General features: G+C 36.7%; 1 protein-coding gene across 4 annotated transcripts in view; it reads right to left on the bottom strand.

Moving 5' to 3' along the window:
* The window catches only part of LOC131165748 (protein LATE ELONGATED HYPOCOTYL-like), a 51,134-nt gene extending 35,405 nt beyond the window's left edge, over nucleotides 1-15,729 (bottom strand). Inside the window, exons 1-5 of one of the 4 annotated variants that reach the window (XM_058123774.1) lie at nucleotides 15,159-15,729; nucleotides 14,988-15,013; nucleotides 14,586-14,765; nucleotides 14,352-14,463; nucleotides 14,033-14,094 (exon numbers count right to left, since the gene is read on the bottom strand). In XM_058123774.1, the coding sequence (XP_057979757.1) occupies nucleotides 14,033-14,094; nucleotides 14,352-14,463; nucleotides 14,586-14,624 (213 nt within the window). In that variant the 5' untranslated portion in view covers nucleotides 14,625-14,765; nucleotides 14,988-15,013; nucleotides 15,159-15,729. Of the gene's footprint in view, nucleotides 1-12,601; nucleotides 12,621-14,032; nucleotides 14,095-14,351; nucleotides 14,464-14,585; nucleotides 14,766-14,987; nucleotides 15,014-15,138 lie in introns of those variants that run through there. The other 3 variants (XM_058123775.1, XM_058123776.1, XM_058123777.1) reach the window with 3 other exon arrangements.
* Nucleotides 15,730-26,748: the final 11,019 nt, after the last annotated feature.

Genomic DNA, 26,748 nt, shown 5'->3' with positions numbered 1-26,748 from the left:
TCTTTCCTTCTCATTGTGTTATTCAAAATATCCAAACAAAGAAAAGGATTGGTGGAGGGATTGAGAAAGATGGTCTATACTATTTTGATGGCGGTGATGGTAGACCCGGTTCTTATCATATGGCTTCTTCAATTTCTACCCATGGCATTTCACTAGATTAATGGCATGCTCATTTGGGTGATCCATCACATATAAAATTGCAACAAGTTTTTCTTATGTTCAAATCTTTTCCCATTTAGAGTGTTCAGCATGTCAATTAGGAAAACATACTAGAACATCATCCATCTAGAGTTGAGTATCGTTGTAATTAATTGTTTTCTTTTATTCATTTAGATATTTGGGGTCCATGTAGAGTTAAGAATTTGATTGGGCATCAATATTTTGTGTCTTTTGTGGATGGTTTTTCGTGTATAACCTAGATCTATCTAATAAAAGACAAGTTTGAATTTCTCAATGTATTTACTCACTTCTATATAAGGAAATAAAAACCCAATTTGGCATTAATATTCACATTTTTTGATCTGATAATGCACTTAATTTTTTTCAAAATGAGCTTCAAACTTTTTGCTTCGGCAAAGGAATTACTAATAAAGTAAGGCTATGACATTGATATCCCTTTTGATTATAGGAATAATCAGAAAAATACATTTGATATCAAAGGGATCCAACTTATCCATTCTTGGAGATAATTGATGGACAAACCAAATATACGAGGAAGGAAGAACAAAGGAGCCTTAGGAAAGACAACTTAATATGGAATTTTACCACCAAAGATAGAGGATGGCATTTTATTGATGGGGGAGCAAGTTGTGAGAACAGCATCACTCCAAAAGACTTTAGGGACATTCATTTGATACAATAGGGTACGAGTGACTTCAAGAATATGTCTGTTTTTCTGCTCTACAACTCGATTTTGTTGTGGAGTGTAGGCACAAGAGAACTGATGGACCATACCAAAGTTAGTCTTATAAATACTGAATTGGGCACTGAAGTACTCCTTAGCATTATCACTATGAAGTAGCTAGACTAGCATATCAAATTGACTCTTTATTTGGGAAAGGAAAGCACAAAAGATTTCCAACAACTCAGAACGATCTTTCATTAAATATAACCAAGTTATCCTAGAGTAGTCATCAACAAATGTAACAAAGTACAGAAACCCCAACTTTGATGTCACACGATTAGGATCCCAAATATCAGAATGGACAAGCATGAAAAGGCTAACTACCCATTTGTTGATCCGAGGAGCAAAGGGAACATGATGATGCTTGCCCAATTGACATGACTCACACTCAAGATTAGACACAGAACTCAATGTAGGAACTTGTTGTTTTTCACCTTGTCCAAGGACAGATGACCAAGACGACACTGGATTTGAAGTGGTGTAGCTATGACTGTGCAGGCAATGGGTGGAGAAGGCGACTCAAAGTAGTAAAGTCTGCGAGCCTCACGTCATGTGCCAATTGTCTTTCCCACCTTCAGATCTTGAATAACCACTAAATTAGGAAGGAATGTGATAGAACAATTTAGTGACTTTGTAAGGTTACTAACATAAGATTGAAGGAGATTTAAGAATGTATAAAGCAGAAGAAAGAGAGATAAAAGGAGTAGGATTTATTATTCCTATCCCCTTAACAGCAATAGTGGACCCATCAGCAAGGGTAACTTGGGGGAGATTTTTAGGATATTGGAGATCAGAAAAGAAGTTGGTTGCACCTGTTATATCGTCAGTGACAGCAGAATCAATAATCCAAGAACTAGTAGGAAGGATACTAGATGACATACAGACTATAGGATTACCTTTCTGGGCAAAGGAAGCAATGTGATAAGATGCTTGTTGATACAATTGATACTATAGAAACCAGGAATACTCCTCTGATACAGTCATAGTTCGCGATTCACTCAAACAAGTGACTAATGAAGGAATCATACTTTTGGGATTTGCAAACGCCAACCCAACATTCACAAACTCGGACCAATGATCATAAGATTAATTTCTGGAACAACCATGAACAAGGTGACCCACCATGAACAAGCCACAGATAAATCAATACAACGCTGCCATAGCACCAAGAAACTCACGCGCAGCCCCAAGAAAGCAACACTCAGCACTAGAACAATTGGAGAGAGGTGAACCACTGAAACTACCATGAACAAATCACCAACAACCTCAGATGCAGCCCCAAGAAAGCAACACTGCCATAGCCTCACACCAAAAAGAACAGCTTATGAGCACTGCCACTGCCCAAAGAAGGTCATCAATGACAGTTACTAACACCGAACAACAACTAACGAACTACCATTAGTACATTGGAAAAGCAATGGAAGACAGAGTGCTAACAAAATAGTAATAAAAGAGTGACAAGAAATTTAAATAAATAAAATTAGAGATCAGATGTTGGGTACAAGTGCATTTACCTTTTAGAACAGCTATAGGAAGATCAACATCATGGGAAATAAGATCATCCGATGAGGGAACTAGAGTATAGTAGTAGAAGCTAAAGAAGGCACTCCACCCTTGAATCGCCATGTGTATACCTGCAAATTGGGATGATCCAGGCAACAAGAATGATTCAAACTGGATAAAGATATAGGAGGATTAGGCACAGATAGTAGGTTTGGATCTGGAAGGCAAGGCAGAGGAAGAGACTCATCAAGGTCAACAGAATTCAGGAATCATTGCAGTATGGTAGACTCAAAAAAGGTCGCATCAATAGAGATAAAGAATCGATGTAAAGTAGGACTATAACATTGGTATCCCTTTTCAGTATAGGAAAGCCCAAAACAATACATTTGATAGCATAAGGATCCAACTTATCCATTCCTGGAGTTAACTAATGGACAAAGGACACACAACTGAATATACTAGGAGGAAGGGAGAACAAAGAAGCCTTAGGGAAAATAACTAAATATGAGATTTTACCACCAAGGATAGAGGATGGCATTTTATTGATGAGGGAGCAAGCTGTGAGCACAGCATCACTCGAAAAGACTTTGGGGACATTCATTTGATACAATAGGGCACAAGTGACTTCAAGAATATGCCTATTTTTCTGCTCTACAACTCCATTTTGTTGTGGAGTGTGAGCACAAAAGGGCTAATGGATCATACCAAAATTAGTCATATAGGAAATGAATTGGTTACTAAAGTACTCCTTATCATTAATCACTACGAAGTATCCTAACTGGCATATCTAATTGAGTCTTTATTTGGGAACAAAAGGCACAAAAGATATCAAAACGATATTTCATTAAATATAACCAAGTCATCCTAGAGTAGTCACCAACAAATGTAACAAAGTATCGAAGCCCCAATTTTGATGTAACACGACTAGGACCCCAAATATCGGAATAGACTAGCATGAAAGGACTACCACCCGTTTGTCGACGTGGGAAGCAAAGGGAACACAACGTGTTTGCCCAATTGACGAGACTCACGTAAGAAATTTTTGTGAACCTACTGAAGTTAGTTAATTAAGTTATTTAGTTGAAAATTCCGCAGACAACTCAACTTACGGTCAGCAGAACATTCAGCAATAAAATTATTCAGTCAGCAAGTTGCAGCCAGTGTGATTCTTTTTCAAAGTTCTGTTCAGTTTTTCAAAGTGGAATACAGCTGTCATCCATTAATAGCACAAGCGTGAGTTACTTAGTCTAGGAACTTGTCATATTCTTTGCCTTGTTTCTCGGTTTATTTAATGAGTTGTTAAGTCCCTAGAATATTAAAACTTCCCATCTATTCCCCATGTACTCTGCCCTATAAATAGTGGCCTTATCCCAATCATTTTTTAAGTAGTGAAAAAATAGAAAAGAATCTCAAAAATCCAGCAAAAAGTGTTGCAGCATTGAAGCTTTTTATATATGTAATTTCTTCATCAAGTCAGTAAATTAAAGAGGCATTTTTCAGTATTTTTCTTCTCTATTTTTTATGTTTTACTATTCGTCTGTTCCAACAAAATTTGGTATCAGAGCCATGTCATCCAGCACCTCTTCCTCTGCTCGAACTTTGTTCAATTATTCTCAAAACCAAGTACCCATCTTCGAAGGAGAAAATTATGGGTACTGGGCAGATCAAATGAAAATTTTCTTCATTGCACGAGACTTATGGGAGATTATTGAAGAAGGGTATGATGATTCAACTTCAGCAAATGATGATTCATCCTCTACAAACACAAGCACAGCAACCTCATCTCAGAGATCTGCGCAGAACAAAGAAAAAATAAAAAATAATGCTCTTGCTTTGAGTTATCTTTATCAAGAGATCAGCAAGACCATCTATCCCCGCATCTTTGGCATTCAAAAGGCTAAGGACACATGGGAAACACTGCGGAAGGAATTTCAAGGAAACAATAAAGTAGTCTCAATCTGACTACAATCTCATTGGAAGAACTTTGATTTTTTCTCCAAGGTTGCTGAAATAGTCAATCAAATCAGAGCTTATGGTTATCGGATGGAAGAAAAAAATATCGTTGAAAAAAATCTCAGAAGTTTACCACCAAAATTTGATCATGCAACTGCAACAATTGAAGAATCAAAAGACCTCTCAATTATGACCATGTTTGACCTCTGTGGCTCTTTAGAATCACATGAGGAAAGAATTAAAAGATCTTCAGGTCAGCCCTTGGAGCAGGCTTTTCAATCAAAGCTCAATTTGAACCGGAAAAATCAAGAGAGGAAGGGAAATTTTCAGCAACAAGACCAGTCTCAAAGAGGCCAAAATAATCAGTTTCGTGGTCGTGGAAGAGGCCATGGCAGAGGCAGGAATTTTCAGCCTCAAATGTCCAGCAATCAAGGACAAAATTGCATCATATGCAAGAAGTCAAATCACACCTCTGCTGAATGCTATTTAAGGTGTAAAAGGTGCCGCATTCCAAACCATTCAGACCAGGATTGTTGGCACAAGAAGAATGAAAGTTCATAAGCAAATTTCAACAAGGAAAATGATGAAGAGCAAGTGTTTCTCACTTGTCTCAATGCTGAAAGCAACGACGACAAGGTTTGGTACTTTGACAGTGGCTGCAGCAATCATATGACAGGCAACCGTGAGTTATTTGTTAAAATTGATGAAAATGCTTCAAATTCCGTTATTCTTGGTGATGGGAAATTTGTAAAAGTTGAAGGAAAAGGAGTAATAGCGGTGCAGTCCATATAAGGTGAGCAAAAATTCATCCATGATCTTTATGTCCCAAGTCTCGCTCACAATCTCTTAAGTGTGGGGCAGTTAATTCAAAAAGGATATCAAGTCCATTTCAAAGGAAATGAATGCAGAATCATAGATAAGAAGAAGAACTCACTGATGGCTAAAGTTGATATGACTCGAAACAAGGTTTTTCTACTCTCCATCAACTACACAAGTCCAGTGGCTTTGAAGAGTGAAATTTCAAACGAATCTCAACTATGGCATCTCAGAAATAGGCATTTAAAGCATTAGGGACTGCAGCTTCTCAAGCAAAAGGATATGGTTTGTGGTCTTTCCCAAATAAATCAAATTGAAGGAGTTTGTGAAGGCCGTATTTATGGGAAGATGCACCACTTTCCTTTCCCTAAAACTTCTTGGAGAGCCAAAGCTCCTTTGGAGCTTGTTCATGCGGATATATTTGGTCCCACAAGAACACCATCTCTTGGAAACAAAAGGTATTTCATGCTTTTTGTTGATGACTTTACTAGAATGATATGGTTTTATTTTTTTCAGCAAAAATCATATGCCTTCTCAATATTTCTCGAGTTCAAAGCCCTCGTTGAAAGGCAAAGTGGGCTGACAAATGAAGACCTTAAGAACTGATCGTGGAGGTAAATTCATATATCACGCATTCATGAATTATTGCAAGAAGGAAGGCATTCAAAGGCAACTAGCAGTGAGTAGAAGCCCTCAGCAGAACGGAGTTGCTGAAAGAAAGAACCGGACCATTGTTGAAATGGCTCGGAGCATGTTAAAAGGTAAAAGACTTCCTAATTCTCTTTGGGCTAAAGCTGTACATACCACTGTTTATATCTTAAACAGGTCACCAACAAAATCAGTGAAGAATAGAACTCCCTATGAGGCTTGGAGTGGGAGAAAACCAAATGTTAGTCATCTAAAAGTGTTTGGTTGTCTAGCCTACTCACTCAACAAAGCTCCTAATAAGGACAAGTTAAATGAGAAGGGAGAAAAGCTTCTGTTTATTGCGTACAGCGATGAATCAAAGGGCTACCGACTGCTGAATACTATTAATCACAAGCTGACAGTGGCAAGAGATGTCATCTTTGACGAAAGGGGAGTATGGCAGTGGACTTCCAGTGGCCAGAACTCAACAAATATTCCAGATTTTGGACCAGCTGAAGCAACAAGACCTAAATCAGCTCCTGAATCTCAGAATCCAGCAATTTCAGAAGCTGAAATTGCACCCGAGAACCTTATTTCAAAATCTAAAAATTCAGAAAATGAAGGAACTTCATCCTCTTCACCTGTCCTAAGAAGATCTAAAAGAGTTAGAAAACTTACGGAGAGGTATGGTGATTTTAGAAGCAATTTTTCTAATGAAAATTCATAATTTGCTATTTTCTTTTGAGTCACAAAATTTTGAAGATGTAGTGAAGGATAAAAAATGGAAAAAGGCCATGGAAGAAGTGCTGAATGTGATTGAAAAGAACACATGGAAGCTTGTCGATCCTCCTAAAGGCAAAGAAATTATTGGTCTCAAGTGGGTTTACAAAACCAAGTACAATGAGGATGGTTCCATTCAAAAGTACAAGGACCGATTGGTTGCCAAAGATTATTCTCAACAACCTGGGGTTGATTTCAACGAGACCTTTGCACCGGTTGCAAGAATTGAGACAATTCGGTTTGTACTTGCAATAGTTGCCAAATTGGAGTTAAATGTGTATCAAATGGATGTTAAATCTGCATTTCTTAACGGAGAACTGAATGAGGAAGTTTATGTTGAGCAGCCACGTGGATATGAAATGAAGGGCAAAAAAGAAAAGGCGTACAAACTGAACAAGGCTTTGCATGGCCTCAAACAAGCTCAAGAGCTTGGAACAGTAAAATTGATTCTTATTTTCAGAATTCAGGATTTCAGAAAAGCTCTCAAGAACTAACTCTTTATTTTTTTTTAAAAGAAACTAATTTCATCATTGTTTGCTTGTGCGTTGATGATCTAATTTACTTTGGAAGCAATCTTCATTTACTTGCTGATTTCAAGCACTCAATGATGGACAATTTTGAGATGACAAACTTAGGGATCATGAAGTACTTCCTCAGGATGCAAGTTAAGCAAGGAAGAAGGGAAATTTTTATTTCCCAAGAAAAGTATGCAGCTGATATCTTGAAGAAATTTCATATGAAGGACTGTAAGGCTGTAAATCCTATGGCTCTAAATAAAAAATTAAATTCTGATGATGGAGCTTAGAAATTCGACGAAAATCAGTATAGGAGTTTAGTTGGATCCCTTATTTACTTGACTCATACTAGGCCTGATATTACACAAGTTGTTAGTATGTCGTCTAGGTTCATGCACAGCCCAAGTGTACTTCATTATGCAGCAGCAAAAAGGGTATTAAGATACCTTAAAGGCACACTAAAACTTGGATTGAAGTACAGCAAAGATTTTGAGTTTGTTTTGACCGGTTTCATTAATAGTGATTGCGTCGGATCAGTTGATGATCGAAAAAGCACATCGGCATATGTCTTCTGCCTTGGAAATGGCACCATTTCATGGTGTTCAAGAAAGCAAAACACTGTTGCCTTGTTATCTTCAGAAGCAGAATATATTTCAACAATAGAGGCTACTTGTGAAGGAGTTTGGCTGAGGAAATTACTTAGTGATTTAAGACTGAAGCAAGAGGGTCCTACAACCATTTATTGTGATAATATGTCAGCAATAGCTTTAACTAAGAACCCAGTTTTTCATGCCAGGACAAAGCATATTGAGGTCAGACATCACTTTCTTCGTGACCTTTGCAAAAGGAAGAAATTCAGCTAGAATTCATCAGCACTAATGAACCAGCAGACATGCTCACAAAACCTATTACTACTAAGAAGTTTTTGAAGTTCAAAGACATGTTAGGACTCACGGCTTTACAGGGGAATTTTTAATAAAGCCATGAACCTACTGAAGTTAGTTAATTCAGTTATTTAGTTGAAAAGTCAGCAGATAACTCAGCTTACAGTCAGCAAAACATTCAGCAATAAAATTAGTCAGTCAGCAAGTTGCAGCCAGTGTGATTCTTATTCAAAATTCTGTTCAGCTTTTCAAAGTGGAATACAGCAATCATCCATTAATAGCACAGGAGTGAGTTATTTAGTCTAGAAACTTGTCATATTATTTGCCTTGTTTCTAGGTTTATTTAATGAGTTGTTAGGTCCTTAGAATATTAAAATTTCCCATCTATTCCCCATGTACTCTGCCCTATAAATAGTGGCCTTATCCCAATCATTTTAAGTAGTGAAAAAATAGAAAAGAATCTCAAAAATGCAGCAAAAAGTGTTGCAGCACTGTAGCTTTTTATACATGTAATTTCTTCATCAAGTCAGTAAATTAAAGAGGCATTTTTCAGTATTTTTCTTCTCTCTTTTTTCTGTTTTTCTATTCTTCTGTTCCAACAACTCACACTAAAGATTAGACACAAAACTCAATGTAGGAACTAGCTGTTTCAACTTGTCAAAGGATGGATGATCAAGGCGACAATGGATTTGAAGTGGTGTAGTTGTGACTATGCAGGCAATGGGTGGAGAAGGTGACTCAAAGTAGTAAAGCCCACAAGTCTCACATCCTGTGCCAATTGTATTTCTCATCTTTAGATCCTAAATAACCACAAAATTAGGAAAGAATTTGGTAGAAAAATTTAGTGACTTTGTAAGCTTACTAACTGACATGAGACTAAAAGGAGAATAAAGAGAAATAGAAGGAGTAAGATTTATTGTTCCTATCCCCTTAATAGCAATAGTGAGACTTGTGGGCTTTACTACTTTGAGTCGCAACAGCAATAGTGGACCCATCAACAAGCGTAACTTGAGGTAGATTTTAAGGATACTGAAGGTTAGAAAAGAAGTTGGTTGCACCTGTTATATCGTCAGTGGCAGATGAATCGATAACCCAAGGGCTAGTGAGAAAGATACCAAATGACCTATAGGTTGTAGGATTACCTTTATGGGCAAAAGACGCAACGTGATAAGATGCTTCTTGAGACGATTGATACTATAGAAACCTTGAATACTCCTCTGATATAGTCAGAGTAAGCGGTTCACTCAAACAAGTGATAAATGAGGGAACCATTCTTTTGGTATTTGCAAACTCCATCCCAACACTCACAAACTCAGACCAATGATAACAAGGTTAATTTCTGGAACAATCGGAACAACTACAAACAAGGTGACCACCATGAACAAGTCACAAATAAATCAGGACAAGGCTGTCACAGCACCAAGAAACTCAAACGCATTCCAAAGAGAGCAACACACAGCACTGGAACAATTGGAGAGGTGAACCACTGAAATTACCATGGACAAATCATCAACAGACTTATATAACACTGCCACAGCCTCACAAAAAACAGCTTATGAGCACTACCACTGCTCCAAGCGAGTCACCAATGACTGTTACTAACACCGAACAACAACTAACGAATTACCACGAGTGCATAGTCACAACAACGATTGGATCTTTGAGCAAAACACATGCCCAACAGCTTGATATTTTGTTATATGGAAGAAATTAGAACACTGAATCAAAAAAAAAAACAGCAACTCCCACTGTTTCAAACCCAATAAACTCAATAGCCATTGATAAAAGCTTCACAAAGCATCAAACAACCATTCCCTAGGTGCCACACATAAGAAATTAAAAAAAGTGAGATCTTTGGACAAAAAACATCATGAAAAACTCCATCAACATGTTAATAAAGGGATTGGATCACTGCTGGACGATTTCAGGTCAAATACATGCCAGAAAGTAGCTTCACACACCAGCACATGGGGTCGGCCCTGGCAGCCTTCAACTGGCTTGTGAGGGTGCATGGGACACTTCTGGAGATGGGATTTCAGTGGGGGGCAGATCAGCAGTGTCTGTCGGTGACTGGTGTTTTTTTTTTTGCAAAATCTATATTAGATTTTGTGCTCTTGAACTGGCAGTGTCGCCCAGGAAATTTCCAGTGACTGGTCTGACTTTCAGCTGTTACTGCTGTTTTGTAGGGCTAGTGTTGCTGAAAATCCTTTTATGATGGTAGACATGCGAAGTTTGGGTTTTAGGCTTCGGTTTTGATGGTGGTGGAAATAATTAGGGTTTAGGTTTCAAAATCAAGCCCTAATACCATGTTGAATACTTGGGTAAAATGGAAGACCTAGCCTCAATGATAGGTCTCTCCCTCTATTTATAATACATGTCAAGTCAATTGTAATAACCATAATACCCTTACTAGCTCACACTTATTACTAACAAAAATCTAACACATAATAATAATGGTAAATGACTAAATAATCATTAACAAAAACATGTAAAATGTAGAAGTGATTTTGTCAAACTTAGCTGACATTTTCATTTTTCTAAAATTCTAGTTTAAATTAGGTTTAGTTGATGTAGCAAGCATTATCTCTAGTTTAACTTTCATTTACCTGTAGTGATAAGATTTTTTTATAATAAAATAAATTATTAGGTAAGGAGATAAATACAATCAAAGAGGACAAGAAGTCCTCGTAAAAGAAGCCAAAAAATAAGAGAATAAAATAAAAGAAAAAAATCCAAGACTACTAATTCAAACAAAAAAAAAAAAAATACTTCCACATCTTCCCATCATTTTTAGAACAATTTAAATCTTTTAGCTCTCTTTTATCATTTTCATCTTATTCTTTCCTCAATCCAATCTGACTTCCTGTCCTACTGGATCCAAAAATGCAATCCCATCCTAACTATTATTATTCTGAAATATTGGTTTCATTAATGACCCTGACTGGAGAGGTAGGCATATGCAAAATACCATCTCCTGCAACCTGACCAATTTTTGCTCCATCAATAAACCCACTACTCTCAAAATAGGAACACTTCCAGCCCTGCTATAGAAGTCTCAAACACGTGGGAATAATCTGCAGATTCTCAGGAATACAAGGTAAAACATTCCTACCACAAATTTCGTCGAGTACTAAACAACTACCTCAGACAAACTCACTATCAAATCAATCAAGCTCATTCCCCTCATTGAGTCATCTTCCCATTTCATATTTTCTACATTGGTACCATCCTCACATCTCTTCTACCCAAAATCACTCATGTCAATGGGAGAATATCTGCATCACAATGCCTTTTTAAAAACTTTATTAGCGCACATCTATGAATTAAGGCATTTTTTTGTCAAAAATTTTTCACATTTCAAAACTCGATTTCATCACCATTAAGTGATTACCATCCTTAGAAGATCCAGCCAACGAGCCTCATTTTCCAACATTGACATAATTCTTCTAACCCAACTTCTACTTTCCAGACTTGCACCATATGCCGAATGATTCTAACATTAGACAACAATAAAATTCTCACAAGAACCTGCCAAAGAATATATTTTATGTTGACAATGTATTCTAGGACAGTTGGTACACGTCCCTGAACATGCCTATGGTCCCTGACCAGAATAGGTGCCTTCCAAGAAACAATCCCATCTCACCATCTTGAACCACTAAATCTGCCTGCAACTCTAATTGTTCGCCCATCTTTGCTTGACCCTCAACGCCCTCACCCATTTGAATACTTGCCACTGCACCTGACTTTTGATCTAGCCCACAGTTCTTGGCCACCCACTGCTCAGTCACCTTTTTCAAAGTTTGAAGAGAAGGAACAGCAAAACAGAAGAACCATAGCCAATGCTTCTAGTATTACTTGACTGGCCAGCATTTGCTCGTGCTTGCTGGGTTGGACAAGCCACATTCAAAACACAATAGGTTTCCATGTATTTAAACTACGGATTGACCTGTTCTTTTAAACATCAATGTTGGATCTCATTAATAGATTTAATTTGATGTTGGTGGTGAAACCATAGGAACAGAACCATGAATGCATTGAAGAATGTGATAATATCACACAATTATTTTATACTACACCATCGTTATCAAGTCATTTTATGTACTAGTATAATTATTTAGTACGTCTATTCAATGATTTATCATTTCCAATTATATATATGAATTATGGTCATAACGTTAAAAGTGAAGAAAAAAAAAATTTTCATACCAACAACTTAAAAACCAGCATAAAATTCATTTTCTATACTAACAATACTTGCAGATAGAAATACTATCCAAAAAAAAAAAAATTATTAGTTAGGATTCCAGTCATCCTGTGCATGCTTGAACAAAATATGATACCTACTATGCCCACTTCCAACTACATTACATGTGCTATACATGCTTTCGCATCATCAGCACCAGCCCAATTTGCAATCCACGAATGCTATTTAAAACAATAGAAAAGCTAGTAACCCATTTCAAAATGCACATCTTATAAACATCTAAAAGAGAGCAGTAACAATCAATCCCAAAATTTCAGTTCTTTTCCCTCAATTTCCCTTTGGCTTGTAGTTAAAAAGAAAGAAAAATCTTAGAGAAAATCTAGACAAAATAGAGAAATCTCAAGAAACTTACAAAATGAAATCCCAAGTTCTAATTTCTATCTTCCACTTCTCCACAAAATTTTGGTGAAATGTTATTGAGTTGTCAACAACAATTGAACAAATGGTCTCTTGGCGCAAAAAATACTGAAGAATATAACCGGAACATGCCTAGACAACCTAATAGGGACATAGAAATAGCACAAACATCATAAAAAAATAAAATTGTAACGTATGATAAACTAATACATGGATGGCACATCTTCTTATCCCCCATAAAAATAATAAAATTAAAATTAAAAACAAACACCTCAATGGCACATCTAAATTCTATGGCACCAGCTGGTAATTTATTTTAGCTGTTATTATCACATATGAAATTCCTAATTCTTCTCCAAAAATGAAGCAAGGGATTAAGCAATTGAGATAAAAGGTTACAGTACAGATAAGGAAAATAAAAATAAAAACATAAACCGTACCAAGTTATAGCATATGAGCATAATCTTGTTAGGCAGAACCATTTGCACAACCATAGACATAGGGCTGTCAAACTGGCCACTACCCGTCCAGCACATTCTGGCCGCATGTTCAAAAAAAATAATTCTAAACACTTTCAGATAGTGTCAAACATATGTTTCAAGGAGTGTTGGAGAAGTGTTGATGTTTGACAATTGTCCTACTCTAACATGTACTCCATATCTTTGTTTAATTTTTTGTTCTACTTCATGTGTGACTTAAATGTAAACTTAATGGAGAGATCCAACCGAAGAAAAGGAACTAAACAACAACAAAATAAAGATAATAAAACAAAAACAAAAGCAAAAAAGTTTGCTTCCAAATAATGATGATGATGAAGCCTCCAGGACTATTAACAGATCCTACTCATTGTTCTAGATAACAATTTGCATTAAGCTTGGTGTGAAAACACTTTAGTATACACAAGTTTAAACATGCCTGACGTAATATCAACACATCATTGATATTATGTTAAGTGTAAACAGCAAAATAATTTCAACAGAATTTCAATACAACTTGTAAAACCAGATTAAAGCATAAGTTGTTTCATGTTGTAAACATTAATAATAGTAAAATAACAACAAGAACAAGAACAATAACGAGAATACTAATGATAAGGCCTTGAAGAGTATGTAAAACCAAACTCTACTTTTTGCCGTTCTAGTTGGCAGCTAATAATCTTCACCAAGCATGGTCTGCAAGGTGCCTTGGTGCACATAAACTTAAACATGCATGACATAATATCAAATATAAAAACACATTAATGATAATGATTAATGATAATAAATAAAGCATAAATGGCAAAGTAATTTCATTAGAATTATAGTACACCTTCAAAAAGCAGATTAAAGCATCAGTTGTGTTGTGCTGTAAATGGAGCTAAATGCCAGCATGAATAAGAAATAATATATTTTTAATACAAGCACAAGGCAAGAAGGCACCAGTTGACCTTCGAAAAGAACTTTTGGGCATGACTTCTGATCTGAACTGCAGTCTTTGTTCCTATATGTTCTGCAGATCAAAAGATAGGAAAGGGGGAACAGAAAGAGAAGAAGGAATAGAGGTCCATATAAGAGAGAAAAAAAAAAAGACTTAAATATAGCATTTCCTTTTGTTCATTATAAGAGATTTACAATTAATAATTTCAAACTATAGAAATATACTGGGCCAAAAATTCTGATTTTGTACAGCTGTTTCTCAATACTGGCAGCAGAATATCAATATAATAAATTTAAAAAGATAAATTAAGAGGCCAGTGAAATTAAAACCTTCTATCCGCTGCCAAGCTCGACCATGGAGTTTCAATGCTTCTAGGAACCTATTATGCTCCTCCACTGTCCATCGCTCTCGCTGCTTTGTAATAGTATATGGCTTCCTTGTCTACAATTAAAGGAAACTCACATATTCATATGTTAATCTGCCAATAAATTTATTTCAACTCGCCCAGCTTTGTAATTAAAGAAAAAAAATACAATAAATTTCTTGTATTGTCTAAATATTACCTTGATTACCAAGTCCTCTCCAGAAGAATAAGTGTCCATCACCGGACTAAAACAGCTTCCGCAACTCTAAATATTCTATAACAAGCATATAGCACAACGGCCTGCATTCATCTCTCTCGACATTGAAGGCTTGAAAGGGATTAGCCGTCGTTGATGAGAAAACCTTATAAGTTAATACTACTGCAAAAGAGAAAAAGGAACGACAATCGATAGAGATCCGTCTCTGATTTATGACGGCAAGAATAAGCATTCCAATTCACATGGACGGATAAGAAAACATAAACTGAAATGAAAATCCTTTAGAATTTTCCAGACTGCACCGCAACAGAGACGCTCTCTCTGAATCCGAAACAAGTGTAAGAATATCCACTAAATAGAAATTGCCTTATTCAGTATCCTCACCAAAACGAACTGGAAGACGCTGAAACCTTTAGAACGTACAAAAAAAATCCAAATCAGTAATCAAACAACAACTGGCAGAGCTACCTTTCAACATTGCATCAACAGGCGCACAACAAATAAGTTTTCTCTAAGAAAATCTTCAGAATCAAACCCTAAAAATCCGAGACGCACCTTCGCAGAAAGCCATGGGAAACGATACCTCTCGCTCCTCGGATGTCATCTGCGATGAAGCATGAAGCGAATTCATCGAAGACTCGCCACAAAGCATAGATTTGTCGGCAATGGCGAATCGGAGTCCCAACAACTTGATCGAAAATTCAAAGTAACATAAGAAAAAATACGTGAAGAAAGAGAGAGAGAGTCTGCGGAGCGTTGAAGATAGGAAGAAGAAGAAAGCAGAGAAGAAGTGTTCGTCTGTGTTTCGGTGAGGCCTTAAACCAGCAGGCGAAGCGAAAGCTTGTTCCAGAGAGAGAGAGAGAGGAGGTGGGGTGGGAGCAATCTCAGCCACTATAATTTGTTGTGGATTTATTAATGTTAGAAAATTGAGAAATATATTTGAGGCTGCAATGAAGTGAAGGGTACAGGGGAATAGAGGTGACGGATGGAGGCACAGGATGACGCCAAGTGGCGGAGCTGTAGTGGGCAAATGGCTGGCCCAACAAGCCCACCTTGCGCTTTTTTTTCACAGGAAGAGAGATCTCAATTCTCCACCACAAACTGGGGAGTGAAGGTGGGCAACCCCGAAGAGGGGAAACCAGCCTCTTTAAAAAGCGTATCCCGTGCTCCAGCTGTGCCCGGGGGGACCCCCGACACACGTGGCTTTTTCCTCCGTGGAAAAACCGCCAGTATCCGGTCATGTGCGTACGGACAGCCTGCCTATATTTTGATGACGTGGCCACATGGGACCGCTGCGTCTCCCTCTCTTCTGCTTTTTATTTTTATTTATTTCTTTATCTTTTGTTGCGGATTGGATTTCTCGACTTGGCCGAGCACAACCCCGAGCAAGGGCTTTTGCACGAATATGAAGTTGAACGTGCAAATAGTTTTATAATATTTAAAAATTAACAAAAAGTCTCCGCGTTAAGTTTGATTAATTATCAGAATTAATCCAAAAAAAAAAATTCAATTGAAAAAAATGTTCACCTCAACAAAACCAAATTACACATTGTATCGAATCAATATTCAACTAAATAGTAATCTGATTACATTGATAACCGATATTAACGGAATTAAGTGCTCAACTCTTTGTTGTAGTACTTGATATACCCCTAAAATATTTTCACTCAAAAGGAGGAACGGTTTCGATTCCACCATTAAACCTCCTTACATAACCAATATACAAATCTTAATGCATATATATTCATGAGAATGAACGGTTACAAAACTATACTTAAAATCTCCACATAAATGTCCATAAAAGCTTTGTAACCTCCCACAAGCACAATAATATCCATTAATGACGAATTGATAGAGGGTCAACCTCCACCACTATAAAAAAGGGCTTAGAGAAGAGGTAAGCATCTCACTCATTCTCATTTCTTTCTCTTGTTACAATTCAAAACTTCTCATTAGTCCTTTACATAGGCATTAGAGTGACCTTTAGAGGTACACCCCAAGTCCTCCAAGCCTTACTTGATTTTTTTCAGGTGGTCGTGATCAGGGAACAATTCACGAAGGTCGTTCAATTTTCAGGCAGCGGACGTTGGTGCCATATGTGATAATTATTTTGAGCAGTTTTCCTTATCCTTGATCATGACTACATCACACAATTTGAAGTCAAAACCTGCAATGGGTGACCAATCACCCCAATCCATACATTCTGCACCAGTTGACAATTCCAGCGTGACAAGAAGTGAATTCCTTACATTTTAGAAAATGATGGAGGACATGTTCACTATGATCCTATAGCAGAAAGGGGGATCATAAGGAACTTGCTCCTCATCCTAACTGAGTATAACTCGAGTCAAATGGGAAAGTTGCAGTTCCACCATAAGTCACTGATAAGGCTTTTGATCCAACAAAAAAATTGGAGAATGTGAATAGTGTGGGCATTTATGAATAATGATCACACAAATTAGGAGAAAATTTTTTTAAAAAAAATTGATCAATTGGAGAAAATGATTAAGGAAGCTCGCAGCAACCCCTCCTCCGGGGAGTCCTCAGTCAAATCCTCAAATCCACTGTTCACTAAAGAGGTAATGGATGTTCCCTTACCTAGCAAGTTTAAAATGTCAAATATAGACGGGTATGATGGCTTGTCCAATCCTATTGATCGGACACCTTTAAAGTGTTGATGCAACTGCGAGGCGCACCAGATGCAATCATGTGTCGAGCATTTGCAACCACTCTAAAAGGGAATGTCAAGGCATGGTATTGGACCTTGAAGTCTGATTCTATTGGATCTTTTTTCGAAATAGAGCGATAGTTCACTGGACACTTCGTCAACAACTGAAAGATAGCAGAAACTTCGGCTCATTTGATGAGGCATATTTAAGGAGAAAAGGAAACGTTAAAGCAATTCGTGCATCCTTTAATCAACGCAACCCTAGGGATTTGGAACTTAGATCATTTAGTAGCAGTAGTAGCTTTGACAACGGATCTTCAACCAAGGGATTTCCTAAATTCACTAGGAAAGAAGCCTCTGGTTAATATGGGGGAGCTAATGGCATGGGTCCAAAAATACATCAACCTAGAAGAGGTAATGGCCGCAAGAAGGAGCCAAACCGACTTGAAAAGGAAGGGCCTAACTGATAAGCAATGCTCATAAGGCCTGAAGAACAAGCTCAACTGATGATCTAAGCTCATGAGACCTAAAGAACTAGCCCAACTAATGAGTAAAGCTCATAAGGCCCTAATACTAGCCGAACAGATAAGCAAAGCTCATAAGACCCGAAGACTTACCTAATTGATGAGCAAAGCTCATGAGGCCCAAAGACTAGCACAACTGATGAGCAAAACTCATAAGGGTAGAAAATTGGCCTAACTGATGAGAAAAGCTCATGAAGTCAGAAGAACTAACCCATCTGATGAGTAAAACTCATAAGGCCTGAAGAACTGGCTCAACTTATGAGCAAAACTCATGAGGCCTGAAAAATTGGCTCAGCTGATGAGCAAAACTCATAAAGCAAACGTGTGAGCACTGCTCATTGAAAAACCTAACAGATGAGCATAGCTCGTGAAGCTTAAAGGTCCCTAACAAACAAAGTTATCGACCTACGATGAAAGATCTAGTTGAATAGCTACTCGGATTGATGAAAAATAACAAGACAACAACTTGAAATTAGGCTAATTATCTAGTAGAAGCTGAAATGGCTCATAAAAAATTAAATAGCTTGGATGAGCCAATGAAAAAACAAAAATGTCGACAAAACGGCTTGGCAGAAACCCATTTAGCTCGAATGAGCTAATAGAGACAGGGAGCAAGCTGAGCATATGGCTCGGCAGCAACAAAAACGGTTCGACATAAGCCCATTCAGCTCTGATGAGCCGATAGAGGCATGGAGTAAGCCAAGGGCACGACTTGGCCACAACAAAAATGGCTTAGTGTTAATCCATTCGGCTCGAATGAGCCAATAACGGTACAGACCAAGAAGAGCACACGAATCGGCAGAATCTGGTGACAACTCGAATGAGCTAAAGGCAATACAAATTAAGTTAAATATGCAGCTCGGCAGAAGCCATAACGGCTCAGACAAGTCAAAAACAGCCCGGGTTCAAGGAAAAAAAATGGGCTTGGGAGTTTCTAAAGTTTTCAAACTTTGGAAACAAGTTTCAAAAACTTTGAAACCAGATGGGGGGACAACTGATATACCCCAAAATATCTTCACTTAAAAGGAGAAACGGTTTCGATTCCACCATTAAACCTCCTTACACAACTGACATACAAACCTTAATGCACATATATTCATGAGAAGGAACGGTTACAAAACTATACTCAAAACCTCCACATAAATGTCCATAAACCTTTGTAACCCCCACAAGCACAATAATGTCCATCAATGCCATATTGATGGAGAGTCAGCCTCCACCTCTATTAAAAGGGGCTTGGAGAAGAGGTAAGCATCTTATTCATTCTCATTTCTTTCTACTATTGTAATTCAGAGTCTCTCATTAGTCCCTTACTTAGGTATCAAAGTGACCCCCTAGGTTACACCCTAAGTCCTCCAAGCCATTCTAGCTTGTTCTTTTTTAGGTGGTCGTGATCAAGGAATGATCCATGAAGTTCGTTTGAACTTCGAAGTACTAAATAATTTAAACAATATTTATTAAATGATAACCCTATTTAAATATTTAATACATTAAAATAGTGAAAATAACTTAAAAGTTAAAATGACATATATATATATATATATGTGTGTGTGTGTGTGTGTGTGTGTGTGTGTGTGTGTGTTAGGTTAATTTAGCTAAGTGCAAGAAACAAAATATTTGAAATTCTATATATTTTATAGATTTCGCAAACGATTAATTTTAAAATGAAATTATTAATTTCATTTTAAAAAATTCTAGCAAAAACTTCATGCTCTACATGAAAAAGTGCTTTTTTTAAAAATAAAATTCAAGAAAAGATTTTCAAACAATGAGATGAAGTAATATATCTTAGATTTCTTTTTTTTTTTTCCTTTTTTTTGCCTTGTAATTTTATTAGTATTTCATCCATACGTAGTAACTATTTTCTAAAAATTAAGTAATTAAACAAGGTTTAAATTTCAAATTCTAGCAGAGACCCATACTATGCATGAAAAAGGCTTTTAAAATAACGAAATTCAACAAAAAAAATTTCAAACAATGAGACAAAGTAATATAGCTTGGAATTATTTTACCTTGTAATTTTGTAAGCATTTCATCCATACGTAAGGCATTACATAGTTAACATATAAGATATCCCATGTAATTTTATGAAATAATTCAAAATCAAATTAAAGATGTTTGATGAGCATAATTATAAAAGATGAAGAGACTCCAAAGTTCATGTAACGTGGCTACACTTGTTTTCAAATCAAAGTAGTATAGATTTTCATGCTTATTTGAGACAAAAAATTTATAAAAATACTACTACTGTTTAATAGTTTTTCAAGAATGAGTGAAAATATAAATAAATAATTAAAATTACAATATATATTTACTATAATGTTGATATTCATTTTTCTAGTTAGTATGTGTAATAATAGATGTCATATATTCACTTGTTGAGATATTAAGTTTGTCACAACTTAATGCTTAAAAAAATGTGAATATTCAATATATAGAGTGTCAAATGGTAAAAAAAAAAAAAGAAAAAAAAAATATTAGCAGTGGTACAATTTTAAATTGAATAAGTTCATTCAAAAAAAATATTAGCAGTGGTACAATTTTAAATTGAATAAGTTCATTCGTATTAGTCAATGTTAAAGATAAGCAAGAAAATTTGGAAAATAAAACCAAACTACAAAATCATATCAAATCCAACTAAAAAATTGGTTAACTTTTTTTTTTTTTTTTGCCTTGATTTCAATTTGAAATTTTTTAATATTTTTAGTTATCGACTCGGTCTTGGTTTGGCCCATTCAATAACCATGGTTAATTGAACTGAATCAATATATTTAAAACACAAAAAGTGAATGTTATACATAGTATTATATACAATTTAAATAATTAAAATTTAAAAAACGATTGCATTACTCAAATATTAATGCTTATATTTTAATAATGAATATTCTAAATTTTACAAATATATTCTTATGGAAGAAAACATTAATTTGTAGGGTATTAAAATTTAAATAAGATCCAATGGTTCGGTTAACCATTGGATATTGGTCTAAAAACTGGTTCGGTTAACCATTTGTAACGTTTTGATTTTCGTTCACATTTTTCAATGAACCAAAAATTTTGTTTGATTAACAATTTGGGGGCATGGTTTGATTAACTAAATTATGCCCAGCCCTAGTTAATGTAATGAATACTAGTCATAGGCATGTATAATGCATGTGCTCCATTGCTTTTGGACGGCAACAACAATTCATGGTGAGACGATTCTCTCTCACACATGCATAGAATCCTGTTGTACATTGCTTTGCCATCATTTTTTTTTAACTACTCTTATGAAATGTGAGATTTCAACTTTTGCGATGATAGTTCATAGGTACAAATGTATCACCATAGATGCTAGGTTTGCCTCCGTCGTTGAATGTTGACAACCCATGGTTAACAACTTCCAATGCCTAGTACCACTAGCAACCACTTTGATGACAATAATGTTAGAGTTTGTTGCTTATATTGAGTGGAACGCATGCACAAAGAAAGCATGGTGAGTAAGAACAAGGAAGCTGGATTGTACAAAAAAACCGTTGATGGTTTGGTTGACGGTTTAGTCTTGAGAGAAAATCATTGACGGTTTTAGTTACATTGTTTCAATATCAGTATTAAACCGTTGACGATTTGCTAAAACCGTTGACAGTCTTGTTTGATGCTGATTTCGAATTTTGAATCGGGAAGATAAGTAGGTTGGGGATTTTAGAGGATATTCCACTGAGAATTGCTACAAGGGTACTTGGGGAACTTCCTAAGCCTTTTGTACGTATAGGGTTAGCATATAAAAAATATTGTAACCCTGGTTTGATAATTGATAGTGAAAATTAGTCGTTCGCTCCCATGGACATAGGCACATTGCTGAACCACGTAAATTCTTATGTCATGTGTTTTATTGCTTTGATAATTACCTACGTGTGATTGAATTTCCGTATATTATTCATCATTGGTTGCTGTATTGCACAATCTGATTCAACTTGTGTTTCCGTTGCACATTGGTAATTTTTGCACAACAAATTGGCCGGTATCAGAGCTTTTGGTCACAATGGCTAGGATTTATTTTGTGAAGTTCGATATTATCAAGTTTGATGGATCGGTAAATTTCAAACTTTGGTAGATGAAGGTTATGGACTTGTTGTTGCTGCAAGGTATGGTTAAGGCATTATATAGGAGGCAGTCGGAAGGCATGGACAACATAAGTTGGAAGGAATTTAAAGCGAAAACCGTTACGACTATCAGGCTTTGTTTGGCTGATGACATGATGTATCACGTCATGGATAAGGAATCGTTGATGGTAGTTTGGCTAAAACTAGAGTTCCGGTATATGTCCAAGTCATTGATGAACAAGTTGTATCTTAAGAAAAAACTGTATGGGCTTAAGATGGCAGAGGGTTCAAATCTAAATCAACACATCAATGTATTCAATCATATAATCAACGATCTAAAGCGAGTTAATGTGAAGTTCAAGGATGAAGACAAGGCGTTGATGCTGTTAAATTCCTTGCCTATGTCTCCTATGTATGAGAATCTAGTTATGACTCAGACATAGGAAAAAGAAACCCTAGAGTTGGAGGATATCATGAGTGCCTTGTTGGGTTTTCATCAAAGGAAGAAAGCCAGCGATGATAATTCTCAAGGTGAAGGGTTTGTGGTGAAAGGTAACTAGGATCGTGGGAGAAGCAAGTTATAGAGTGGACCGAGTAATAATAAGGCTCAGTCTAATTCAAGAAGAGGAAGGATGTACGGTGTTTTAAGTACGGGAAAAAGGGGCACATAAAATCATATTGTCTATAGAAGAAGAAGGGGAATGCAAAAAATAAAGAAGGTTCATCAAACTCGACGAATGTAGTGGAAGAAGAAGACTCAGGGTGCGGTGATGGTGATATGCTTTCGGTCTCATATGGTTTAGATGGTCTCACCAATTCTTGGATATTAGATTCGGCGTGCTCCTATCATATGACGCCCAATAAATACTGGTTCACCACTTACAAATTGGTAAATTTTGGTTCCCTTCTGATGGGGAATGATGCTTCATGCAAAATTTTTAGAATAGGGAACATCATAACCAAAATGCATATTGGTTTGGTAAGGATGTTATGTGATGTTAGGCATATACCAGAATTAAGGATGAATTTGATTTCATTAGGCATTTTAAATTGTAACAGGTTTAGTTGCAAGTATGAAATTGGGATAATGAAGGTGAGTAAGGGTGTTCTAACCGTGATGAAGGAGTAGAAAGTACCAAGGAATATTTATACACTACTGGGAACCATAGTTAGGTGGAGCTGCAGCTACAGAGTTTGAGTTAGATAGTACCATTTTGTGGCATATGCAATTAGGGCATACGGGTGAGCATGGAATGATGAAACTTAATAAGAGAAATCTTTTAAAGGGAGTCAAATCATGCAATTTGGATTTTTTGAGGTATTGTGTGCTTGGGAAACAGAGCCACACACATGATAGAGGAATCCTTGACTACATTCATTCAGATGTTTAGGGGCTGGTAAGAGTAGCATCTTAAGGAGGGCATATGTACTTTGTAAGCTTTATTGATGATTACTCATGAACGGTCTGGGTGTACTACATGCAGCACAAGTTAGAGGCCTTTTCCAAGTTTAAATAATGGAAAGTTGAGGTGAAAAACCAGATCGGGAGAAAGATTAAATGCCTCAGGACAGACAATGGAACTTAGTACACTGATTCGAGGTTCATGGAGTTGTGCGAGTAGCATGGCATTAAGAGACATTTCAAAGTACGCAAAACACCATAACAAAATGGTGTGGCGGAAAGGATGAATCGAACCATTGCTGAAAGGGCTTGATGTCTTAAGTTGAATGCAGCACTTGCACAGAACTTCTACGTAGAGGCAGTAAATATGGTATGTTTCTTTATTAATAGATCACCAAGGGTAGCACTAGATGGGAAAGTTGTAGAGGAGGTGTGGACATGCATCAAGGTAGAATACTCTAGTTTGAGAGTATTTGGATGTCCAGCTTATGTGCACATTCCTAGTAAGGAGAGATCAAAGCTTGAGACAAAATCTAGATAGTGCATCTTTCTATGATATTAGAAAGGAGTGAAAGGGTTCAAGTTGTATGATCCAAAGGCAAATCAGGTGGGTAAAGACGTGGTTTTTGATGAGAAAGCTATATTACTCAAGAAAAAGAAGAGAAACATGTGCTAGAAAACTATAGCAGCAATAAGCATGTGATGCAGGTGGAGTTAAGACTTGAGGTACAAATGATGTTGTTTAGAGTGTAGGGAGTTCCAGTTTAGGAGACTAGGAGTAATGCAATATTTCTATAAACAAGCCTAAGCGCACTGTTAGGCCAACCCCAAGTATGGATTTGACGATCTGGTTTCTTATGAACTTATTACTAGTAGTAGGGATCTTATTGCATTTTAGGAGGCGGTGCACAATCAGGAGAAAAGTACATGAATGAGTGCTATGGTGGAGGAGATGGAGTCCTTGCATAAGAACTAGACGCAGGAGTTGGTGGAGCTTCAAGAAGGGAAGAGAGCGATAAGATGCAAGTGGGTGTATAGGAAGAGAGAAGCGGTTTCAAAAAAATAAATAGAGAAGTTCAAGGCTCGGTTAGTAGAAAAGGGTTACTCACAGAGGAAAAGAGTTGATTGTGATGAGATCTTCTCTCCTGTGGTCAGGAACACTTCCATCAGAGTAGTGTTGGGATTGGTGGCACATTACAACATGCATTTAGAGCAGATGGACGTAAAGATAATGTTTTTCCATGTTGATTTGGAGGAGCTAATTTACATGGTATAACCAGAAGGGTTTAGTTAACCTGGACATGAGCACTTGGTTTGTAAACTAAAGAAATCACTTTACGGGCTGAAGTAGTGTCTGAGGCAGTGGTACAAGTGGTTTGACTCCTACATGATCCGGATTTGCTACAGGAGGTGTGACTATGATTGCTACATTTTTGTGAAGAGTATTGAGGACGGTTCACTTATTTTTCTATTGTTTTATGTTGATGATATGCTGATAGCTGCGAAGGATATGACTGAGATAAATCAGTTGAAAAATTTATTGAATTTCAACATGAAAGATGTGGGTGCATCCAAAAAGATTCTTGGGATGGAGATTTGCAAGGACAGAGTTGCAGGGAGATTGTGGTTATCTCGAGGTAGCTATGTGGAGAAGGTGTTGGAGAGGTTTAACATGGTTAATGCAAAACTGATAAGTACACCATTAGCGAATCATTTTAAGTTGTCTACCGCCCAGTGCCCAAAGACAGATGATGACATTTGTGACATGTCAATGGTCTCTTATGCCAGTGCAGTGTGGTGTCTGATGTATGCTATGGTATGTACAAGACTAGACCTGGCACAAATTGTTAGTGTGGTGAGCAAGTTCTTTTCAAATCCGGGTAGACAACATTGGGATGTAGTCAAGTGGATTCTTAGATACTTGAGGGGTACAACAAGCTATGTCATTATGTTCTGCAGACAATAAAGTGATCCATTGGTGGTAGGTTATGTGGATGCTGACTATGTAGGGGACTTGGATGACAAGAGATCTACCACATGGTATGTATTCACCCTTGTGGGAGGACCTATTTGTTAGAGGTCTATGGTGCAGTCACTCTTTACTTTATCTATTACTGAATCTAAGTACATAGTAGTGGCTAAGACTGCTAAGGAAGCGTTGTGGCTTACATGGTTAGTTAAGGAGCTGAGAATTCAGTAAGGTGGAGTTTAGATGCATTGTGATAGTTAGAGTTCCATTTATTTGGTCAAGAACCAGGTGTATCTTGCAAGGAACAAGTACATAGATGTGCGGTTTCACAAGATCAAGGAATTGGTTGCTTCTAGTGAACCACTATTCTAGAAAATTCACCCTTCTGAGATTGCAGTAGATATGTTGATGAAGCATATTATAGCGGGCAAGTTCAAGCATTGATTGGACTTAATCCATGTCTCCAGTTGCTTGATGGGAGGCGCCCCAACCTGCGATCCTAGGTGAAGTTGCGGGTTATGCTTTCAAGTGGAGTTGTGGATTATGCTCTCATATTTCTCTTAAGGGGCAGCGAATATTCGCCAAGGTTAGAGTTTGTAGCTTATATTGAGTGGAATGCATGCATAGGGCAGGAAAGCATAGTGAGCAAGAACAAGGAAGCTGGGCTGTAGGAAGAAACCATTGATGGTTTGGTCAACGGTCTGGTTGACAATTTAGTCTTAGAAGAAAATCGTAGACGATTTTCCTGAAATCGTCCATAATTTTTGTTATAGTGTTTTAGTTTTGGTGTTAAACTGTCGACGATTTTCTGAAAATGTAGACGGTGTTGTTCAGCGTTGATTTCAAATTTTGAATTAGGAAGGTAAGTAGGTTGGGGATTTTAGAGGATTTTCCTCTAAGGATTGCTACAAGGGTACTTGGGTAACTTCCTGAGCCTTTTGTACATATAGGGTTAGCATATAAACAATATTCTAACCCTAATTTGATAATTGATAGTGAAAATCAGTCGCTTTCTCCCATGGACGTAGGCACATTGTCGAACTACATAAATTCTTGTGTCGTGCGTTTTATTGCTTTGATCATTACTAGTGTGTGATTGTGTTTCCGTATGTTATGATCGTTGGTTGTTGCATTGCATGATCCGATTGATTTGTGTTTCTGCTGCACATTGGTAATTTTTGCATAACAAATAAAAAACTTAAAATATAAATTTTAAATCACATACCAACTATTGAAATGAGATTGTAGTCAATTTTTTATAACAATTGTAGCAAAATTGATTTCAAGAAGAGTATGGATAGGATATATATATATATATATATATATATATATATATATATATATATATATATATATATATATATGGCTTGATACTCTGATAATTAAGAATTATGGAGTGGAGTTTTGAAAGGAATCTAACAGAGTGTTTGTCTTTACAATTTTATCATCTTCTTTTTTTATGTCTTTTCAATATACCCTCTTCTTCTTCTTCTTTTTTCA

The sequence above is a fragment of the Malania oleifera genome, chromosome 10 (assembly GCF_029873635.1).
Source record: "Malania oleifera isolate guangnan ecotype guangnan chromosome 10, ASM2987363v1, whole genome shotgun sequence".
NCBI lineage: Eukaryota > Viridiplantae > Streptophyta > Magnoliopsida > Santalales > Ximeniaceae > Malania > Malania oleifera.
The sequence above is the reverse complement of the archived record's forward strand: the minus strand, read 5'-3'. Positions and strand labels throughout refer to the sequence as shown.